The sequence below is a fragment of the Trachypithecus francoisi genome, unplaced genomic scaffold, assembly GCF_009764315.1.
Source record: "Trachypithecus francoisi isolate TF-2019V2 unplaced genomic scaffold, Tfra_2.0 Lachesis_group8, whole genome shotgun sequence".
Lineage (NCBI taxonomy): Eukaryota > Metazoa > Chordata > Mammalia > Primates > Cercopithecidae > Trachypithecus > Trachypithecus francoisi.
This window is the reverse complement of record NW_022681473.1, coordinates 20817868-20841915: the sequence shown is the minus strand read 5'-3', so window position 1 is coordinate 20841915 and position 24048 is coordinate 20817868. Positions and strand designations below refer to the sequence as shown.

Sequence of the window (24048 nt, the reverse complement as noted above, 5' to 3'; positions counted from 1 at the left end):
GAAAGATACAAAAAAATGCGGGTTTTTTTTTGTTTTTGTTTTTTTGAGACAGGGTCTTGCTCTATCACCCCGGCTGGAGTGCAGTGGCACGACCACGGCCCACTGCAGCCTTGACCGCCTGGGCTCAAGCAATCCTCCAGCCTCTTCCTCCTGAGTAGTTGGGACTGCAAGCGGGTGCTACCATGCCTGGCTAACTTTGTAGTTTTTGTAGAGACGGGGTCTTGCTGTGCTGCCTAGGCTGGTCTCAAACTCTTGGGCCCAAGCGATCCTCTCGCTTAGACCTCCCAAAATGCTGGGATTACAGGCGTGAGCCACCTTGCCTGGCCATAAAGGCTTCCATTTCTGCCACGACAACTACTCCACCTGAAGCTGTTCATTTCTTCTTGCATTCCTTCCAGAAAAAAGTTATATACATGCCTGAATATAAGCACCTTCTTTACATATTTCTCCCTTTTGTTTTTGCATTTGCATAGTTTACCTAAAAGTGATCGTACTTGCCCTCTGTTTTGGACTACGCTTTCATATTAACTAATATCTTGGAGATATTTCCTTACCCATATATATTGCACCCTCTCACACTCAAATCACTAATCAAATTCCATAATTTATTTCGATTGTGTCTAGCATTTCGCTATGATTAGAAAGAATGCTGTCGTGGAAATGTTTGGCAAACATTGTTGACAATATCCATAGGTATCCACAGAGAGCTTGTTGGAACGACGGGTACCAGAATTTTCCATTTGATGGATAGTACTAAATTGCCCTCCAGGAATGTTGTACCCTCACCAGAACTGATAACAATAAAACGTCTACATATTTGTTAGTTTTATAAGCGACGCGTGGTCGCTTTAAGGTCGTTTGGGTTTAAGGATTCTTTAATTATGAATGAGGGTATCTGAGCATTTCACTGCGGAGCCTGACTGGGAAAACACTGCAGCGGTGCCCTGACTCCTCCTGTCCACCAGGAGGCGCGGCCTGGCCGCTCCCGCATGCGCAGTGCGCTCGGTGTCAGACGCCCCGGAGCCCGGTCACCCGCCCCGAGCTCGATGCTGGCTCGCCCAGACTCGGCCCTGGAGGTGGTGGCTGGCGAATCGGCGCGATCCGACCCGGGCGGAGGTGGCCCGTGCCCCGCGGCATGAGCCGGTGACCGAGCGCGGGGCCGAGCGGGAGGCAGCCGTGGCCGAGGTAAGCGCGGCGCTCCAGGGCGGCGGCCGGGCTGGCGCTGAGGCTAGGGCTCGGGCCTCCAGGGGCCGCGGCTGGGTCGGACAAGGGCCGAGGGAGCGCGGCCGAGCAGAGGCTTCGTGGAGGCCCGTGGGCTGCGAGAGGCCGCCCCCAGTTCCTCCGGGGCCATGACAATGACTGCCGGCTTTTGGAGCGCTCCGATTTCCACTCCTGCTTCTCCTCCTCCCCCGGTGGCGGCCGTGCTTGCTGCATCTTGGTACCCACCTGTCCTCCTAGCCAACCTTCGCCCCCAGTCCGCTCCTTTTTTCCTTCAGGGACCCGCCCTCAGCTCTCCGCCCTCCGCCGTGACCCCTCCCTTCCTGCTGCCACCCTCCCGCCAGCCACAGGGATCTGATTACTCCCACAGGGATGTCCTGCGCCTCAGGGCCCGGCGGTGGCCTGCGGCATCCCCTGCGGTGCCGGGAGCCCTGGGACGAGGTGGGGAAGGGGCAAGGGGCGTGTTAGGCCAGGGACTGGGTGGCCGGGGGCGTTTTAGGCCGTGGACTGGGTGGCCGGGAACTAGGTGGCCTGGGGCATGTTAGGCCGGGAACTGGGTGGTCGGGGTCATGTTGGGCCAGGCACTAGGTGGCTGGGGGCGTTAGGCAGGGGACTGAGTGGCCGGGGGACTGTCAGGACGGGGCAGGGGCATGTTAGGCTTCGAACTAGATTGCTGGTGGCATGTTAGGCCAGGGACTAGGTGGCCCGGGGGTGTGTCGGGCTGGGGCCAGGGGCATGTTAGTCTGGGGACTAGGTGGCCAGAAGCACACTTGCTCTGGGTTTCAACTTGAAGCCCAGGGGTGTTTGGGGCTTTGTTACGTTCGGTGGGAACCAGATCTAAGCACACAATTTTGAGAATCAAAGAATTGCTTGGTGTTACTAATTGGGCAGTGCTAATCTAGAAATGTTCTTGACTGACTTGTGTGAAGACGTCGTCTTGAAATATGTCCATCTAAATTCTTCTTGTAAGTCAGGTAAGTGCTCTGTGTACTTTAACTGGACTTAGTTTGTAACTTTGGGAACTCAAAGGCTATTCACCTTAATAAAATAGATGATTCAGTTTCCATCATTCACTTTCCCCGACTTCCTGGTTGCATGTGAGGGTATGAATGGATAATCAGTTTTAGGGCCAGACTGCCATGCTTTGAATCCTAGCTTTGGCATTTCCAGTTGTATAATATTGGGCCAGGTGCTTAAACTTTCTGCTGTACTATCCCCATCTGTAAAATGAGGGTAATAATAGCTTGGCTTATAGTGCTATTGTGAAGATTAAATAAGTTAACACTACAAAGTGCTTAAAACAGACCCTGGCATGTAGTAAGTGCTTAGTAAGATTTAGATATTAATTATGTAATGACACACATTGTCTTATAGTATAATCCCACAATTAAAAGGGTATTGTTTTTAATTGAGAATAATTTTTAGGGGCATTTAGCCATAAAATAACTTTAATTATAAAGAATCCTATCAAGTAAGGCAATGAATTGTGGCTTTTTTTGGTTTTGCTTGTATTTGGTTCCTCTGTTTTTTGGAACGGTTGGGTTAAGATCCAGTGTAGCAGTGGCCCCGGGAGTTCAGCTGTAAGGGCCTTTCTAAAAAGGTTAAGAAGAGGCCAGGCGCGGTGGCTCCCGCCTGTAATCCCAACACTTTGGGCGGCCAAAGTGGGTGGATCACTTGAAGTCATGAGTTCAAGACCAGCCTGGCCAACATGATGAAACCCCATCTCTACTAAAAATACAAAAAATTTAGCCGGGTATAGTGGCACATGCTTGTAATCCCAGCTACTCAGGAGGCTGAGGCGGGAGGATTGCTTGAACCCAGGAGGCTGAGGTAGTGAGCTGAGATTGTGCCACTGCACTCCAGCCTGGGTGACAGAGCAAGACTCCATCTCAAAAAAATAAATAAAGAAAATAAAAATAAAAAGGTTAAGACGACAAGAGACTGTGACTCAAAACATTGGACTAAGTGGATTGGATATAACCTGAAGCACCAGGGAAAGGTTATTCAGGCAAATTTTAGGAATAAATAATTCCAGGAACAGAAAATGCATCTCATCCTTACCATAGATTGGGGTTAAAAGACTTTTCCAATGACTCAGTGCTTGACAGCTAGCCAGACGATTCCAGTGTTTTTCAGGGGCAGGTTTGACGTGTTTCAAGGCGATAAAGTTTGTAGGGCTGAAATTCTTGTTTTGATCCAGGTTATGGTATTGTAAGGAATAAACCTTCATTAGTAGATGATTCCTTTCAGTCTGTCATCTTCTGGGGCTTTTAACTTCTTGGTGGTAGAGAGCAGTCTCATTGGACAGAAAGATTATGACTTGTTTCCTTGGATGATGGTTTAGAGATATTCCATCTCTCTGTGCTTTGGCATGTGAAAACTGTTCTGGGAGGATGGCTTCTGTGTGTTACAGGGATGAGGTTGGAGTGTCCTGAGTCAGGAGCACTGTCACTTCAGTCTAGCCCAGCAGTTTTACAAAAGGGATCCAATGTAGCACAGATTTACAAAGGCAGGGGTACAGGCTGGGCGCAGTGGCTCAAGCCTGTAATCCCAGCACTTTGGGAGGCTGAGGTGGGTGGATTACCTGAGGTCAGGAGTTCAAGACCAGCCTGGCCAACTTGGCGAAACCCCGCCTCTACTAAAAAATACAAAAAATCAGCCAGGCGTGGTGGGCGCCTGTAATCCCAGTGACTTGGGAGGCTGAGGCACAAGAATCGCTTGAACCCCGGAGGTGGAGGTTGCAGTGAGCCGAGGTGGCGCCACCGCACTCCAGCCTGGGCAGCAGAGAGAGACACTGTCTCAAAAAAAAAAAGAAAAGGCAGGAGTGGGGAGAGTAATGGTTCTCTTTGGATGTGTTTGCGTATGATGGATGGTGGGAGAGGAGGGTGTTCAGGGGTGGGTACAGAAAATTCAGAGTCTGTGGAAATATCTAGTTAATCCCCCTCCTCTTTTGGAAATTCCTTCCTATTTAGGAAAGATAATAGTAAGAGACCATCACATATAATAACTCACAACTTGGATTCTAAACCGTGTGCACCTATGGAACTGGGAAGGATAGAGACATTTGTTCATTCAACAAATATTTATGTTTATATTAAATATGCACTCCAGGCTGGAGTGAAGTGACGCAGTTATAGCTCACTGCAGCCTCAACCTCCTGGGTTCAAGAAACCCTCCCACCTCAGCCTCCCAAGTAGCTGGGAGTATAGTCGTGCACCTGGCTAATTTTTGTATTTTTTAGTAGAGACAGGCTCTTGCTATGTTGCCCAGGCTGGTCTCAAACTGCTGGACTCAGGTGATCCTTCCGCCTCAGCCTCCCAAAGTGCTGGGATTACAGGTGTGAGCCACTGCACCTGGCTTAAATATATGTTCTAGATTTGGTATTAGATGCTAGGAATACTGAGCAGAGATGAACAACTGATTACAGGAAAAATCACTACCAGTAGAGGAGACAGACTTGCAAATACTTAACCAATTCATAAAATGTGGCAGGTGCTAGAATGAAGTGTATAAAAGGTGATGTGTGTGCTCACAGGGAAGACCCTCTCTCTGTAAAGCACTTCTTAGTAAGGGGCTTTTCCCCTTTCTTTTCTCATCCTTTCCCTTTCATTTATTTTCTTGTTTATTCCACCTCAAGTGCTTGCTGTATCTCTCAGCTTTTCTTCCTTGGAGTTTGAAACAGATGTGTGGGAGTTCGCTTAGCTTGTGTCGACACACTTCACAAGCGTGGAGGAGTTTACGTGTCTGGGGGTGTCCCTCAGCCAGTGTGGGGTGGGCTTTGGTGGGTGAATGACGTGGCTTTCCATCCTCCAAAGGGACAGCTCTGAGGTGTGTTCTCCATGCTTCTCCAGAGGGATCATAGAAGGACTGGGCACTGTGGCCTAGCTCAGTCTGGTAACCAGCTCAGGTGTGCACCCTTCTGACTCCTCTCCTTACTTCCTCACTCTGGCTTTCTGGATTCACCTTTTGCAAGACACTTGCACCCAAGTTGTTTTCTCTTAGTTTGGCAGAGCACAAACCAAGACTGTTGGTACTAGAAGTGGCTCTAGAAAGCAGTGTGAGATAGTATTGTTAAACTGGAATCACTCACCTCAGTTGGCAACAAGGACCCCTTTACTAGTATTAATTTAGGTGTTGGTAACCCCTGGTATTCTCTAACATCACAGTTGTAGTAAGACTGTCACCAGCAGTGGGTTGGGATGAGACTCAGGTGGAAGGAAAAGTATTGGCTAGTATGGTAGCTCTAGCACTTGAGCAGTGTATGGACAATGGTAATGATAAGGATAGTGCAGTTGACTGACTCTTGTTATCTTCCTTAGAAGCCTTGGGGTAAGAGAATGCCACACCCAGATCAGCCAGACATGAACTCAGGGTACACTGTGAAAGACAGAAGGCTCTATGGCCACATCTCCTGCAGCTGGAGGGCGGGCTCTTTTGAAGGTCAGGCCCAGAATTTGATTATACTTGTGGCAGAACTACAAAGGAAGCTGAATGCACAGCCTTGACAGGTTGCCTCTGCTAAATCAGGGCAATGGTAGCAAGATGTGAGACCCTGAGACCTGGATGGAGATATTTGGGTGGAGGCACAGAGAACTTTGAATTCCCAGATTTCCTTAGATCCCTTGGATCAGTAGAGGTATGCACCTCTCTGATGCAGAGGACAGCAGTCTCTTCTTGCCTGGACACTGTGCAGAGCTCTCACTTGAGGCAGATGCCTCACCATATGATCCTTGTCCTCCTCAAGATCTCCCTCCTCGCCCCCTCAGATCTCAGCATTGCCTGAGCAGGAAAGCAGTTTCTCCAGGAATTGCAGGATCTGGCTAATATGGACCAGCAGAAACGGCAAACACAATGAATGGCGGGGAGAATCTTAAGGGTATTGGACCAAAGGTGGGGGTATTGGTGGACTATAAAGCTGGAGAGGAGAGAGCCTGTTGACAGGTGAGCATTCTTTCATGATTCAGGATTTGGTGACCTAGCAAGGACAGCTGGAGCCAGTCTTGGTATGCGGCTGGGCAGGCTTCTCGAAGCTTGGACACAACAATGACCCCTACCAGTGGTTTGCAACCAGGGCTGATTTTGCCTCCCCAAGGGATATTTGGCAATGTCTGGATATATTTTTGGTTGTTACAGCTGGGGGTTGCTTCTGGCTTCTACTGAGTGGGGATGCTATTCAACCACCTCCAGTGTACAGAACAGCTCCTCACAAAAAAGAGTTATGTAGCCTAAAATGTCTTAGTGCTAACGTCAAGACATTTTGGACTGCAATAAATGAGGTGGAGGCATCAGAACTATCTTGGCAGAGTATTGAGGAAGGAATCACCTGCACCTCCTGCCTGTGTTCCTGGGAGGGCCTGTTCCTTTTACTCTACTAATATGGAATGCCCAGTGAGGGGACCTGCATCTTTGAGAAGCTCAGTGTTGGCTGTCCTCTGTAGGATAAGATTGATCTTAGGAGATGTTACTATGGAACTGGATTCCCAAGTATCAATGAGGATGATAGGATTCTGAGATAGTGGAGGCCAGATGGTAGCAGTTAACCATCAGAGACAAGGTAGACATAGTGCCCAGAATGGGCAGCCAGGCTGGACTCACAACTGGGGATTCCTGACCCATTCTGATGTGAATGGAGCATGATGTTTCTAAGATGGGCAGCTAGCCATGGTGCTGCTTGACTTGTATAACCAGTTAAAAAAATATTAAGAGCTGGCAAGTAGAAGATTGATGTCAGCTGCTGCAATGGAACAATCACTGTCTCTCACCTCATTTTCAGATATGAGCCACTTCTTAGACCCACATCCCATGAATTGAAGGGGAGGCTGGATCTCTTTTGGGAAAGATCTTGCAACATTCCTGCACGTATAGGCAGACATTCTCCCATCCTTCCTCAAGGGAACTGCAGATCTTTATCAGAATAGCTGTACAGCAAAGAAAGTATAATATTTAGACCTTTATAGGGCTGTTGAATATAGGGTCTGGGCTGATAACAGTACCAAGCAACCCTCAACCAATAGCGGATAGGTGTTGCAGAGAGATGCTCTAGCCTCCCATCCTGCTTAGCGACCAGCTGTAGTCTAAATGAGTCTTCAGAGGGCCCCTGGTAGCCTTAGGAGCCCCTGTTGCCCACTGCAGTAACCAGCCTAAGAACACACTCTTTATTGGCTTTGCCCTGTTGCCTGTCTCCTTGCTCCCTCACTGTGGCTTTCTGAGATCACCTCCCAAGTAAGTAGACTATTTGCACCCCTGTCTTTGTCACTCTTTTTTTTTTTTCCATGGGGTCGGGGTTGTGAGGGGACTCAAACTATGACAGGTAGCAAGCAAAATGTGATACTTAAGACTAACATAGTGGGTATCAGCTCCCTCTTCCTTCTGCTGAGGCCACTTGGGACTCTAGAGTCAGTTCCTGTGGTTCCATATCTCCTCCAACAATACTTGGTGGTATCTGACTCTTAATTTGCCTGTGCTGTTGGGTATACATTTCATTGTGGTTTTATTTTCCGTGACCATTAATGAGACTAAACATCTTTTTATATGTTTATGTGCCCTTTTTGCCTTTTCTGTGAAATTCCTGTTTAAGTATGTTTTCTGGTTTTTTTTCTGTTTTGTTTTGTTTTCTTTTTGTTTGTGTTTTTCTTGTTGCTTCGTACAGTTGTTTATTCTGGTTGCAAGTCCCTATTGGTTATATGTGCTGGAAATATATTCTTCAGGCTTGCAGCTTGTCTTTTTACTTCCTTATTGTGTTTTTGATGGAAAATTCTTAATGGTTTGTGCTTTTTGTATTTTGTTTTGGAAATCATTCTCTGCCAGATGTCGATATTCTCTATTGTGGTCTAAATATTTTATAGTTTTTCCTTTTACATTTAGTTTTAAGATCTACCTTGAATAGATTTTTCTCCCCTTTGGCTGTTTTTAATATTCTTCTTTAAGTTTCTTTTTAGCAATTTGGCTTTGATACATCTAAGTAGCATTTTCCTTTTTTTTTTTTTTTTTTTTGAGACGGAGTCTCCGTGTCTCCCAGGCTGGAGTGCAGTGAGGCAATCTCAGCTCACTGCAAGCTCCGCCTCCCGGGTTCACGCCATTCTCCTGCCTCAGCCTCCCGAGTAGCTGGGACTACAGGCGCCCGCCACCACACCCGGCTAATTTTTTGTATTTTTAGTAGAGACGGGGTTTCACCATGTTAGCCAGGATGGTCTCGATCTCCTGACCTCATGATCCGCCCGCCTTGATCTGGCCTCCCAAAGTGCTGGGATTACAGGCGTGAGCCACCACGTCCGTCAGCATTTTCTTTACATATATATACTGCTCTGAGTTGAGCATCTTGAGTCTGTGAATTGGTATATTTTATCACTTTTGGAAAAACTTAACAAAACACAGTTGGATTATCATATCTGCTTCTGCAGTCTGTTGCAGTGTCATGCATCATGTAGCCTCTGGAAAATGGAAGTGAATAAAGCAACTGTCAGTATTAAACCAGTATAAACCCTTTGAAAGGGCCTGGGGTGCCTGAAGCATACTTCAAGAACCACTGTTATAGGGTTTTGGTATGATGCATGTGCTGGCCTCCTAAAATGAGCTTTGGAGTGTTTCCTCTTTTTTTTTCTGAATTCTGGAATAATTTGTGGGAAATTGGAAGTATTATTTCTTGAATATTTGGTAGAACTTGGAAAATTTTCTGGGCCTGGAATTTTCTTTATAGGGAGACTTTTAAACTTTTGGTTCAGTTTCTTTAATGTTATAGAACTACTCAGAGTTGCTGTTTGTCCTTGAGATGCTTTTGGTAAGTATATTTTAAAATAATTTTTCCATGTTATCTGAGTTTTCAAATGTAGTGGCATAAGTTTATTGATATCATCTTATCTTTTAAATATATGCAGCAGTTAGAGTTACGTTCCGCTTTTCAGGTATTTATTTGCACCTTTTTCCTTGAACTCTTGTTTAATCTTACCAGAATTTTATTAGTCTGTTTTTAAAAAAACAACTTTTACACTTTGGGAGGCCAGGGCAGGCAGATCACAAGGTCAGGAGATTGAGACCATCCTGGCTAACATGATGAAACCCCGTCTCTACTAAAAAATACAAAAAAATTAGCCGGGCGTGGTGGTGGGTGCCTGTAGTCCCAGCTACTCGGGAGCCTGTGGCAGGAGAATGGTGTGAACCCGGGAGGCGGAGCTGGCAGTGAGCTGAGATCACACTACTGCACTCCAGCCTGGGCGACAGAGCGAGACTGTGTCTCAAAAAAAACAAAAAACAAAAACAAAAAAACAACTTTTAGCCTTATTGACTATTTCTATTGTGTTTTTTAATGAATTTCTGTGTTTTTATGTATTATTTTATTCTGTTATCTTTGGTTTTATTTTGTTGTGGTATGTCTTTTTTATAGTTAATCTGCAACTCATAAAGATTTGTAAAGCTCATGTATGAATACAGTTTTTGCTCCCTTAACCTTAATTTTGTTATATATGGAAACTATTTTTCAAACTATGAAGAACCCATTATTGAGTGGTATAATTGATCTAGTAGGTTATGGCCAGAATTTTTTAAAAAGCAATAGAATAACAGAGTAGAAAAATAGAGGGTTCATTGCATGTTGTGTGGCTAACACTGTGTACTCACAGTACATAGCTTAAATATTGTTTTGTGAAACTATTTAAAATATCTATAGACACACATATATATATATATATATTTGTCTATATTGGGCCACAATATAACATGTATTTCTTACTGTCAACTTTAGCTTAAAAAAAGTTTTGAAAAACACTATTAAAAGGTAGTTTGTCTAATATTAATAAAGGTTTCAAACCAGATGGCACAAAATACGTGAGGAGCTTGCTTTTACATGACCTATTCTGTGGCCCTATTTTAGACTTACTGATAACAGCCTCCAGTGGTGGGGCCAAGGAATCTGTTTTAACAAACTCTTGTGCTTCTTACCCTTCAGGTGTTGGGGAACCACAGATTCAAGTATCCACATAGACCTTGAGAGCTTCTTGGGAAGTTTTAACATGGGCCAGCGGAGGGCAGCTCCTTATATGCATTTGTCCCAAAACTTCCTGTCTGCAAACTCCAGGAAGGACATGCAGAATAAGCCATACCGTAGAGTGGGCCTGGAGCTGGTAAGGGATGGGAGCAGGCAGGAATGTTCTGCTGTTAGAATGATAGAAAAAGTGAAATTGCTGTCATGCCCACATTTCTATCATAAAGCGATTAGAATATATTGAGTGACTGATGTATATACTCCAAAGATGATCATGTTTTAAGTTCAAAATGTATGAATTTTTGTATGTTAGTCAGTGACAAGCAAATTCCTTGTTACATTCCAGTTTCTGGTCTCAGAGAGATATGACTTGAAATCATTCATGACCGTTTAGCATATTTTACCCAAAAAACTGACAGTGATTGCGACACTCAAGGCTTGGCAATACTCAGCTAGCTAGGCAGGAAGCAGTTTACCACGTGGGCAGTGACGGCGAGAGCTCCATTTATCCGAAGTAAAAATGGTTGATGAACTCTAAGATGGTCTGTGAGCTTTTCAGTTACTTCCCATTATATTAATAGGTTTCCTGGAAGATCCATGAGTAGAATGATACCATTTTGTTTATTTATTTTATTTTATTATTTTATTTATTTTATTTTATTTTTTGAGACAGAGGCTTGTTGTGTTGCCCAGGCTGGAGTATAGTGGCATGATCTCAGATCACTGCAACCTCCGCCTCCCAGGTTTAAGTGACTCTCTTGCCTCAGCCTCTCAAGTAGCTGGGATAACAGGCACCCGCCATCATGTCTGGCTAATTTTTGTATTTTTAGTAGAGACGGAGTTTCACCAGGTTGGCTAGGCTGGTCTTGAACTCCTGATCTCAGGTGATCTGTCTGCCTTGGCCTCCCAAAGTGCTGGGATTATAAGTGTGAGCCACTGTGCCCGGCTTTTTTGTGGATTGGGATTTTGACATGCAGAATGTCAAAATAGTTTGTTGAGTAACATGGTAAGTCTGTGGCAGATGATGTAGCCACACTCAAGGCTCTGCCCTCTGCAAACAGTATCTGGGAATCCCATAGGAGAAGTTTGTTTGGTAAGGACCTTAAAATGTGGTCTACTTGGGAACTCTATATTTTTAGCTGAGGACTAAAAATTTTCTTTACATCTCAGTCAATAATGCTTATTGGCTGTTTTATTTATCTATTGCTGTGTAAGAAACCACCCAAAAATTTAGAGGCTTAAAACAACAACAATCTTTTTGTTTGCTCATGATTACGGAATCTGTGCAGAGCTTGGTGGGGATGGCTCATCTCTTCCCTGATGGTTTTGACTGGGATCTCCGTGTCTGCTGGGGTAGGTTACCTTTCACTGGGAGCTCAGCTTCCTTAGAGCATGGCGGCTGGATTCGAAGAGTGCAAAGGCAGATGCTATAGGGCCTCTCAAGTCCTGTGCTCAAAAATCCCAGAACATCACTTCAGCCACATTTTCTTGGTCAAAGCAAATCATAAAGCTAGCCTAGATTCATGGGGAAGGGACGTGGATTCTACATTTTGTTTGGAGAAGTGCCACGCAAATTCAGAGATGGAAAGAATTGTTGGTGTTCATCTTTGTAAATTAATCTGCCTCATTGGCCCTTTTCCTCCCTTTCTCCTTTCTCTCTTTCTTTTCCTTTTCCTCCCTCCCTTTGGCTTTCCTGCCCCGTTCCTTTCTTAATTTCTTCCATTCATCTAAATGCAACTATCACCTTCATTATAAATCATCACTATGTTTTATTTAAACATGAAAGATTAATTTTTTTCTTATTGATACCCTTTTGTACTTTATCGATACTTTCCCAGTGGTGTTTTTACATTCTGCCTTTTGTTATAGTTTTGTGTTCTCTCCCTCATTAGAGTAGGGTTTTTACTTTCATCTTTGTTTTCTTCACAGTGCATCATGGGTGCTCAATAATGGTTTGAATTAATAAGTGAATGAAAACAGATTTTTTTTTTTTTTTGACACAGAGTGTCGCTCTGTCACCTGGGCTGGAGTGCAGTGGCATGATCTCAGCTCACCGCAACCTCCACCTCCTGGATTCAAGCAATTTTCCTGCCTCAGCCTCCCAAGTAGCTGGGATTACAGGTGCACGCCACTATGCCTGGCTGATTTTTGTATTTTTAGTAGAGACGGGTTTTGCCATGTTGGTCAGGCTGGTCTCGAACTCCTGACCTCAGGTGATCCACCCACCTCGGCTTTTGCTATTCCACTTTTGATTTTTCTGCCTTGGTCCGAGCCCTCATTCCCAGAGTCCCACATTTGCCAGCTTCTGCTTTAGGCGAATGTGTATTGATAGGATATAATAATATTTTATATTATGAATTAATATTTATGTTAAATATATGCAGTGTTAAATATTAAATAAATTATATACGATGTATATTCATATATCTAGATATATATTTCCAAATGTCTTATTATTATTATTATACTTTAAGTTCTAGGGTACATGTGCATAATGTGCTGGTTTGTTACATATGTATACTTGTGCCATGTTGGTGTGCTGCACCCATCAACTCGTCAGCACCCATCAACTTGTCCTTTACATCAAGTATAACTCCCATGCAATCCCTCCCCCCTCCCCCCTCCCCATAATAGGCCCCAGTGTGTGATGTTCCCCTTCCCGAGTCCAAGTGATTTCATTATTCAGTTCCCACCTATGAGTGACAATGTGCAGTGTTTGGTTTTCTGTTCTTGAGATAGTTTGCTGAGAATGATGGTTTCCAGCTGCATCCATGTCCCTACAAAGGACACAAACTCATCCTTTTTTATGGCTGCATAGTATTCCATGGTGTATATGTGCCACATTTTCTTAATCCAGTCTGTCATTGATGGACATTTGGGTTGATTCCAAGTCTTTGCTATTGTGAATAGTGCCGCAATGAACATACGTGTACATGTGTCTTTATAGCAGCATGATTTATAATCCTTTGGGTATATACCTAGTAATGGGATGGCTGGGTCATATATTTCTAGTTCTAGATCCTTGAGGAATCGCCATACTGTTTTCCATAATGGTTGAACTAGTTTACAATCCCACCAACAGTGTAAAAGTGTTCCTATTTCTCCACATCCTCTCCAGCACCGGTTGTTTCCTGACTTTTTAATGATTGCCATTCTAACTGGTGTGAGATGGTATCTCATTGTGGTTTTGATTTGCATTTCTCTGATGGCCATGTTTATAAGAAGTGTCCAAAATCCCTTTTCGTTATTTCACCACACCACTTTAGGGAAAGAAATAGGTACATTAAAAGTCGAGGCTGGGCGCGGTGGCTTATGCCTGTAATCCTAGCATTTTGGGAGGCTGAGGCAGGCTGATAGCTTGAGCTCAGGAGTTCAAGACCAGCCTGGGCAACATGGCAAGACTCCTTCTATACTAAAAATACAAAAAATTAGCTGGGCGTGGTGGTCGCAGTTACTTGGGAGGCTAAGGTGTGAGGATCGCTTGAGCCTGAGGGGGTGGATGTTGCAGTGAGCTGAGACTGCACCACTGCACTCCAGCCTGAGTGACAGAGTAAGACCCTTTCTCAAAAAAAAAAAAAAAAGAAAAAAAAAGTTGAATAGTCTTTTCAAGTGTCATTTGCCATCCTAAACACTTGATTTTTCTTATTTCTCTCCCTGGTGACCAGGAGTGTGAGAAAGAGGCTGTCTGTGTCATTATGTGTGCGTCGGTCAAGTATAATATCCGGGGTCCTGCCCTCATCCCAAGAATGAAGACCAAGCACCGAATCTACTATATTACCCTCTTCTCCATTGTCCTCCTGGGCCTCATTGCCACTGGCATGTTTCAGTTCTGGCCCCATTCTATCGAGTCCTCCAGTGACTGGAATGTAGAGAAGCGTAGCGTCCGTGATGTGCCGGTGGTCAGGCTGCCAGCCAACAGTCCCGTCCCAGAGCGCGGGGATCTCAGTTGCAGAATGCATACGTGTTTTGATGTCTACCGCTGTGGCTTCAACCCAAAGAACAAAATCAAGGTGTATATCTATGCTCTGAAAAAGTACGTGGATGACTTTGGCGTGCCTGTCAGCAACACCATCTCCCGGGAGTATAATGAACTGCTCACAGCCATCTCAGACAGTGACTACTACACTGATGACATCAACCGGGCCTGCCTGTTTGTTCCCTCCATCGATGTGCTTAACCAGAACACACTCCGCATCAAGGAGACAGCGCAAGCGTTGGCCCAACTCTCTAGGTATCTCACACTGGTACAGCCCAGCGCCCAAGAGATCCTTGAGTGGCCCTCAGGGAACTAAAGGGAAGGGAAGGATGGGAATGCTTCTGCTCTTGAGTCGGCCTCCTGATGCTGTCTTCTTGCAGGACGGGGTGTGTTGAAGGGACTGACTTGCAGCACGAGGCCTGTGTGGCAGCATCTGCCTGTGTGCCGGTGAAGAGTAGTCTGCCGTCTCCGGCACTACTGCTATGGGTTCCCAGACTCTTAGAGTTTCCAAACTAAGGGTGGCTCTTCTTCCTATATTCTTCCTTTTAAATCTAAACATGCTCCCGCCTCCTCTTAGCACTTACATAATACACATTCACTGTAAGAAGTCTGAAAATACAGGTAAGCGAAAAGAAGAATCTACGATTCATTCCGAAATCCTGCCTCTTAAGAGATAAACATTATTAATATTTTGATGTTACTAAAAATGTACATACACGTGTGTATATAAATGTTTTGTCCCAAATGGGATCACACAGTACATGCTCTTTTGCTTTTCCCCTTATATATCACGAATATATTTCCAAATTATGACATAATTTTATGTTCTTTTACTATATAACCTTAAGGGTTGCATAGTATTCCAGTTTGCAGATGTTCGACCATATATTTAGCCAGGCTTCTCTAATGTGTTTGTGTTTCTTTAACCAAATGGTGAACATTTGGATAGTTTTCAACTTTTCATTATTAGAAGCAGTCCTGTATGGGACAAGCTTGAAGTACACGTCCGTCCATTTTTTCTGTCATGGAGCCCGACCTGTATCTGATGTGCTGTTGGCATTTCCAGGAGTTTGCTTAGCACACCTGAGAAGTGGCCCTATTTTGGCTTGGGGATCCTTGGTACTTGTTATCCAGTAACTGACTCTTGTCTCTTCATAGTAGACATGAATTCTCCTACGTTTTAAATTTCTTGACAGGTGGGATCGAGGTACGAATCACCTGTTGTTCAACATGTTGCCTGGAGGTCCCCCAGATTATAACACAGCCCTGGATGTCCCCAGAGACAGGTAGGAGGCATATTTGGGGCTGTCCTTATGACGGGTTTCTGAGGATTAAGTAAATGCCAGATCCTTTTGTTCATGTGAAATTATATTCCTAAATCTACCGCATACTTTGTAATCAGAATTGTTTATTAAACTAGAAAATTGTTCTAAGTATTTTCCTCCTGAAGATTTAAAAGTGCTTAAATCTTTTATGGAAAACCAGTTAGGGCCTATGTCCTGGCATAGCCTCTAAAACTGTTTTCCCACTCTGGGTTGTGCACTTCTGAGTGTAACTCATCCAGCCCCTGAAAGTGTGCCAGGCTTGTGCTAGCTCTCTCTGAATTCGGGAGCATTTGCCACAAGTAGATGCACAGCTTACTGAGAGAAGGCAGCGTGGATATGTCAAAGTGATACCCAAAGCCTATAATGTAGAGGGCAATGGGGGCAGGCTGATTCTCATTTACCTTCTGTTGTTTCAGTCAGCAGGGTTCTTTCTGTCTGTCCCTCCCTCCCTCCCTGCCTGCCTGCCTTCATTACTGGCTCCTCTTGCCTTTCCTTCTTTCTAGAATAACCTTCCAAATAGGCAGATGTGGTGTGGGGTGGCCATGACTGCATGATAGTGACTTTGAGTTCCCTCGCTGTATTTATCTGCCCTTTCATCCACTGACTGAAACATCTGGGTGTGAACTTTCTTGGAAAGCTCTGGTATGAGGTGCTCCTTAAGGGACCTCCCTTAGCGCTTGGTTCAAGGCTTTGAGGAAAGTAAAAAGTTGGGGCCCCATATAAGGGTCCTGGGCAGTACTCAAGGTATAGGATTGTTAAGAGTTCACCTAAACTCGTTTATCACCAGTCTTATTACAGTTGGCGTTTAACTCTTAAAAATCATTGTTACAGAAAAGGCAGTGCCCTGAGCTATTAACCCGAAAACAGCCTGAGGTTAGTTCTCAACTTGTTAGAGGCTAACATTATCAATTACGAAAATCGACACTTAGTACTCCTTTTCCCCAGAAGATTAAATCTAAACCTTCTTTGCTTTAAGTGATTATCTAAAGTCAGTTTTGAGTTTCTGTCTGGAAATACAATTATAACTAGAAGACACGAACACCCCAGGACCACCCCTCAGCTTAGGTGTAGAGACCATTTTGGACGATGGAGGGCAGTCCGGGTGCACAAATGCTGTAGGAAGTGGCTGAACACAGGGCGATTGCGGATTTGGCTCTCAGCCCCAGAACAGGTGTGCCTGTTCCTGAGTGCCCACTGTTCTGGGGAAGTGAAATACTTTGGAGAACAAAGAAGGGAAGGAAAAGAGCTGTTAGGAATGCAGAGTCTCCATCTCCTTTTCTGGATTTCTTTGCAGAAGGGCTTCTTTCTGTTTGGGGCATTTCACTTTTTGCTGACATTTTGGTATATGCATCTGTATGGGAGTTGGATTTTATATTTATGAAGTGCACATGTTAAATGCAGTTGCATTTCTCTGCAGGAAGGTGTCAAGTAGACAGGAGAAAGTGTGAGTACATGCTAGAGTTTAGGTGTTAGGATCAGGAAGGTTAAATAGTTTTTCCTGTGCGTATATTTTTGTAAGTGATTATAGCCAATCCTATAGCAGGTAATGAATCACCATCTAGTCCTTCTTTATCTTTGCATGTGAGAAATTTCATTTGGAAACTTAGGTGGCCGTCTTATTGGGGTAAGAAATAGTAGATTTGTGTGTTAATTTTTTTTTATCCTTCATCCTTGCTCCTGGATTCAAAGGAAGTAAGAACCGTGAAGGCAGAATGGTTTTACAGGAGCTACATGTCAGGTTGTTTGGAAATTAGAAAACAGATGGGCGAGATTAGACAGCTGTAAGATCCCCTAAAGTTCAAAGTCATAGGTGTGATTACTTAACAATTATTTTACTCAAGGAAATAAAATACAAGGACCTGCACTGAAGGGAAATGTCTTCTGCTCCGTGAATATGGGTTTTTTTTTTTTATGCTGCTTAAATATTTTTATTTCTCTTGCAGTTTAAAACAATCCATACACATGATATATATATATACTTTGTACAAGGGTTGAATATGAATAGCATACAAGTGTATAAAGAGTAAAATATAAAAACCTGCTTTGATTCCCTCCTCTGTTTTCACTCCCTTATTGAAAGATACTTATTGTTAAATATGATATATTTTTCTAGTCTTTGTTCTGTGGATATAGACACAAGCACACGTACAAACCCATTTTATTTTAACTTAAGTGGGAGCATATTTAATGGCTTATACATCCTTAATGACTTAACTGATGTTAGTTTTCTCAGATATGCTCTGTAATACTGTTACTACCTTGAATTTCTATTATCCTTTCTTGGCAAATATCTCTCACACATTTCTACTTTTGTGTGGGTGTATATTTATTTACTTAAACTTGTTATGGAAAATTTCACACCTATATAAAGAAGCGAGACTAGCACGGTGAACCCCACATATCCTCTGTCCAGCTTCCACAGTCATTAGCTTGTGGCCCGTCTTGTTTCATCCTTACTCTCATCCGCCTCCACCTCCGCTAGATTATCTAGAAACGAATCCCAGACATTAGATCATTACATCTGTAAAGATTTTTGTGGCCGGGCGCGGTGGCTCAAGCCTGTAATCCCAGCACTTTGGGAGGCCGAGGCGGGCGGATCACGAGGTCAGGAGATCGAGACCATCCTGGCTAACACGGTGAAACCCCGTCTCTACTAAAAAATACAAAAAACTAGCCGGGCGAGGTGGCGGGCGCCTGTAGTCCCAGCTACTGGGGAGGCTGAGGCAGGAGAATGGCATGAACCCAGGAGGCGGAGCTTGCAGTGAGCTGAGATCCGGCCACTGCATTCCAGCCTGGGCATCAGAACGAGAGTCCGTCTCAAAAAAAAAAAAAAAAAAAAAAAAAAAAATAGAAGATTTTTGTGTGAATCTCTGCATGATACAGGCTTTTCAAAAAACGTAACTAACTATAATGCTATTATCCTACCTAGGAAAATTAACAGTAATTTTTCCTTATCAACAAATCGTCAGTAAATATCTAGCCTTTGCTCATGTTTACCTGTCTCACAAATATTGTTTTACAGTTTGTTTGACTCAGTGAACAAATAAGGATGACCGATAGAATCGGTCTGCTTTTTGGGTTTTGTTTTGTGCAAAACCTGAAGCTTTATATTTGAGGAATTTGCAGGCCTGATTCCATGCATGGTTTAAAGGAAAGCGAAGGATAAACTTGCAGCCTCAGTGAATACTTAGATAGCAGGAGAGCTGTGAGAAAACATGCCCAACACTGGGTTAGGGAGGATGGAGGATACGAGGCCATGGGGAGGAAGGCTCAGTGTCAGAGGAGACAGCCCAGAATCAGGCAGCCCTGCAAAGTGCTAAAAATGCTGGAGAGACCTCCAGTGATATAATACTTGGCCTGACCTGAGTCAGATCATCATATTAATACTTCTTTAGCTGCAGGTTTTCTATTCAGTCTCTTGCAACTTTGGAACTGATCTCTGATTTTGGGATACATAATGGGAAAACAGAATGTGCTGTTCAGAAATTCACTTTTCAGTCAATGTAAAACATGTGTTCTGTAAAGCAAGGGATGCTTACAATATTTTCTCCATTATAATGTAATGGAGACCTTGGCAGAAGAAGATACAGTGCTTTAAAGTTAAAGTCTTGTCAGTAGCAGGGCTGGCAGGAGGCCAGTTTGACTAGTTGCAGTCGTGGCTCTTTTTGAGATGACAAACAGAGATTGCATGTGGATGATCTTCAGCGTAAGGCATGCTTCCGATTGCTGCTTTCCTACTGCCAGTGCTGAACATTCACCTTAACCCCCTGGAACAGAATAACAAGTTTGGGGCCTCAGGGACAGAATAACAGTAAAGGTTGATGTGATATACACCTGCTTCCTTTCTCTCCACATGCACACCCACTTCTCCTCTGGGGCTGTGAGTGTAATAACCTAATCACCCACGACCCTGGCTTACCTGGACTGCCGGGTGCCTGAATATTGCATCCATAGACATGGATTGTCTGCACATAGCCCATGGGGCCCATAGAGTCTGCTTGCCATCATGTTCATGGAACCTGCCCAAATTCATGTTGGACGGATTCAGTGCTGCATGCTAATCGGGAAAAATAAGACCGTATGTTGGTACCAAGGATAGTCATTACATTTTACAGAGCAGACCCGCAGCTGGAGAAGTTTTTAGCCTGCGCGTTACCTCATTCACCAGTTCTTGGTTTCATAAAGCTTAAATAAACAGAGTGGGATTTCCAGGGGTGGTTTGAAAATCTTTGAACCTAAACTGGTCATGTTAGAAGGGAATGTAGGTTGTCATCAGGGCAGGGAGGGGATTGGTAGCAATCAATATTGCAAAAAATGTGGTTTCTCAGTTCAGACATCTTGGCTCAGACTTTGTGGTGTGTGCAGTTGGCAGAGTTCTGCCTTAGAAAGTGATTTTGATGGGTTTGGGGTCCTGGGAGAGAATAACAGTAAAAGTTGGTGTGATAAACACCTGCTTCCTTTCTCTGATGAAGTGTCATTGTACTACTTGCTGGATCCAGTTAAAACAATGTGGTCACTGTTTTCTAATTAAGGAGAGTAAAGGCTAATACAAGCAAACTGCAAGAGAAGGACTGAGGGTTTAATTCTAGGTTCTACTTCCTGTATAGGGAATTGGGTTAATAAGACTAAGTAGCTGGAATGGACAGTGAGAACTGGTGGAGGCTACATGATTGACACGTAGCTCTGGGATGATGGTGGAAAGAACTGCTTGGGGCAGGGATTGAAGAGAGGCTGGGGTGTAAACGATATGAGATGTGATACTTTCTGGCCACCACTGCTTTCCAGGCCCATTGTCTTCTGAGATTCCAGTCAGTGGTTGGTAAATGACTGCCCCAACCAGTCTTCCCATGCAGAACTGTTATTATTCCTGTTATTGTAAATGTGTTTAATTATAAAGTATGACTAGGGAGAGGTGAATGGGATCTGAGGAAGGCAGCGGAGAGGCTCTCCATAAGATGTCCTCTGGGCTATGATGTGTTGTAAAAACTGGGAAGTAAGGAAAGGTTATTTAGGACCCTGGGGAAGGCTGGTTATTCAAGGATAGAATGCAGCTGATGGCCCCGAGATGCGTGTATAAGGCATTTAACACAGTGTCTTTATAGAAAAATGACTCCGTAAACATTAGCTGGTTTTGATAATAAAGACTCAGTAACTCCTGTTCCTCTCCACAGTGTGTATCATTATAAAGTCCTTCTTTCTCATCATTTAACAAAATCCTTTGCTCTTAGGGCCCTGTTAGCTGGCGGCGGCTTTTCTACGTGGACTTACCGGCAAGGCTACGATGTCAGCATTCCTGTCTATAGTCCACTGTCAGCTGAGGTGGATCTTCCAGAGAAAGGACCAGGGTAAGGTACATTCATCCCAGCCAGGTTTGCCTTTACTGAATCTGTGAGATGTTGACGAGGTTTAGTGTGGTGGGCATCAAAGCAACCAACACATCAGTTCCAGGGCAGGGTCCCTGAGGCACCCATCTTTCCCACCTCCACACCACTCTCATTCATCCTGCAGTTTTCTCTATCTCCGCAAAGTCACAGAGCTGTGTACCAAGTTTTCTAAACCGGGAATCCATGTGGTATCCTTAACTCCTTTCTCTCCTTTGTTTCCTGTATCAAAGTAGGAAGTCCTATTGATTCTACATCCTAAATACTTCCTAGGTCTATCTGCTCCCCAACTCCTCCTCCTCTACCCTAGACCAGGGAACTGCCATCTCTCCCCTGGGTTGCTGAAATGGCTTCCTGTGTGGTTTCCCTGCCTGTGGTCTTCCTACCCTCAAGTCTGATCCTTGGCTTCACATTGCCCTTAGGATAAGAGTCACGTTGGTCCTTAGCCCACAGTCCTTAAAACATCTTTCAAGGCTCTCTATCATCTGACCGCTATCTCCATCTTTAGCTTTGTGTCTGAGAAGTTTTTGCTTCTTTCAGTTCCTAGAACATGCTATGCTCTCTCTCAGTTTTCTGGGCGGTAGACACACTCTCCACTGTCTGCAGACCTTTTTCCTCATCTTCATCGATCTAAAATCCTGCTTGTGCCTTAGGTTTCAGCTTGAAACCACCTTCTGGGGTGGGGTGGAGGGGCTACCTTCTTGGCCCCTGCACTGGCTCCTATGCTTTGTGCTCACATAGCAGCCTACACGTCTCCTAGAGTGACACACGTGATGCCCATCGTGATGTCTTGCTCAAAGCCTGTCTTGTTTGGTTTTTAGATTTTGTACATGCAGTGAAGCTTAGGTTAGGTTTTTGTTTTTGCTTTTTTTTTTTTTTTTTGCTTTTTTAAGTGACAGAGTCTTGCTCTGTTGTCCAGGCTAGATTCAAACTCTTGGGCTCAAGCGACCCTCCTGCCTCAGCCTCACAAGTAGCAGGAACTGTAGGGCCCTTGCCACTGCGTCCGGCTGTTTTTTTAAATTACCGTCTCTTCAGTATCTGGCATTTCTTGGCTCCTATTTTAGTATGTGAGGGAGTAAATGAAAAGGGCTGACAACATGGATGTGGAGCATGGAATTCTGAAACTTACATTAGCCATTCACTTAGCAAATTTTGTTATGTGGACGATGTGTAAAGCCCAGGTGAGCTTGAGACATTTTTGTTTCTACCCTTAGGCAAGTGCAGAGCAAGACTGAGTGGTTCATGAGCTTGTTGCTTGGGATATCTTCCTGGATTTTTCTCCCTTCATGGACTCCCAGAGTTGACTTATTTTATTTTTAAAATTGAGATTAATTTATATACCATAAAATTTACTGTTTTAATGTGTACAATTTAGTGGTTTTTAGTATATTCACAAAATTATGCAACTATCATTAGGCCTACTACCTAATTTTAGAACATTTTCATCACTCCATAAACTTAATAACAGTCAGTCCTTAACCTCTGTCCCCAGCAAGAATCCTTAATCTGCTTTTTGTCTCTATGGGTTTGCCTATTTGGACATTTCCTATAAATATAATTATACAATAAGTGGTCTTTTGTACCTGTCTTCTTTCACTTAGCATAATGTTTCCAAGGCTTATTCATGTCATAGCACAGAATCAGTACTTCCTTTGTTTTTCGGCTGAATATTTCATCATATGAATATACCACATTTTGTTCATCTCTTCATCAGTTGATGGAAATTTGGATTATTTCCACCTGTTAGCTCTTAGGAATAATGCTGCTATGAACATTTGTATACAAGTTTTTGTGTAAAGCTGGTTTCAGTTCTCTTGACCTAGGAGCAGAACTGCTGGGTCCTACGGTAGCTTATGTTTAACTTTTTGAGGAGCTGCCAAACTCTTTTCCAAAGCGGCTGCACCATTTCACATTCCCACCAGCCAAGTATAAGAGTTTCGATTTCCCCATATCCTCACTAAGCCTTGTTATTGCCTGTGTTTTTTTGTTCTAGCCATCCTAGTGAATGTGAAGTCGTATCTTCATTGTGGTTTTGGTTTGCATTTCCCCACTGACTAATAATTTTGAGTATCTTTTCATGTGCTTATCGGCCGTTTATATAACTTCTTTGGAGAAATGTCTATTCAGATCATTTGCCCGTTTTAAAATTGAATTGTCTTTTTATTGTAGAGCTGTAACAATTCTTTATCTATAACAGATGTTAGACCTTCATCAGATACATGATTTGCAAATGCTTTCTCCCGTTCTATAGATTGCTTTTCACTTTCTGTTTTTTCTTTTTTTTTAAGACGGAGTTTCGCTCTTGTTGCCCAGGCTGGAGTGCAATGGCGCGATCTCGGCTCACCAAAACCTCCACCTCCCAGGTTCAAGCAATTCTCCTGCCTCAGCCTCCCAAGTACCTGGGATTAGAGGCATGTGGCACCACGCCCGGCTAATTTTGTATTTTTAGCGGAGACGGGGTTTCTCCATGTTGGTCAGGCTAGTCTGAAACTCCTGACCTCAGGTGATCCGCCTGCCTTGGCCTCCAAAGTACTGGGATTATAGGCGTGAGCCACCGCGCCTGGCCTCACTTTCTTGATAGTGTCCTTTGATGCACAAAAGTTCCTCATTTTGATGAAGTCATGTCTATTTTTCCTTTGGTTACTTGCAGTTTTGGTGTCATTTTAAAGAAACCATTGCGTAATCCAAGGCCATGAAGATTTACCCTTACGTTTTCTTCTAAGAATTCTACAGTTTTAGCTCTTACATTTAGATTTTTGGTTCATTTTGGTTAATTTTTGTATGTGGTATATCGTGGGGGTCCACCTTCATTCTTTTGCTTGTGTATGTCTAGTTGTCTGAATACCACTTGTTGAAAAAACAAGTCTTCTTCCATTGAGTGGTCTTGGTACCCTTGGTTACTTGCAGGTCATAGATATATGGGTTTATTTTTGGATTCTCAATTCGAATCTGTTGGTCTATATGTCTGTTATGCCAGTACCACATTGTCTTGGTTACCATAGCTTTGTATTAAGTTTTGAAATAAATGTAAGTTCTCCAACTTTGTTCTTCCTTTTTCTTTTTTTAAGAGCCAAAGTCTCGCTCTGTCACTCTGGAGTGCTGGATTGAATTGGTGGAATCATAGCTCACTGCAGCCTTGAACCCCTGGGCTCAGGTGATCCTCCTTCCTCA

At 43.8% G+C, this 24048-nt stretch overlaps 1 protein-coding gene across 4 annotated transcripts in view; it reads left to right on the top strand.

Moving 5' to 3' along the window:
• The first annotated feature begins 894 nt into the window (after positions 1-894).
• The window catches only part of EXT2 (exostosin glycosyltransferase 2), a 200218-nt gene continuing 177064 nt past the window's right edge, over positions 895-24048 (top strand). Inside the window, exons 1-5 of one of the 4 annotated variants that reach the window (XM_033207210.1) lie at positions 990-1185; positions 10160-10334; positions 13861-14426; positions 15368-15457; positions 20725-20841. In XM_033207210.1, coding sequence (XP_033063101.1) covers positions 10224-10334; positions 13861-14426; positions 15368-15457; positions 20725-20841 — 884 coding nt within the window. In that variant the 5' untranslated portion in view covers positions 990-1185; positions 10160-10223. Of the gene's footprint in view, positions 1186-1539; positions 1660-10159; positions 10335-13860; positions 14427-15367; positions 15458-20724; positions 20842-24048 lie in introns of those variants that run through there. The other 3 variants (XM_033207209.1, XM_033207212.1, XM_033207211.1) reach the window with 3 other exon arrangements.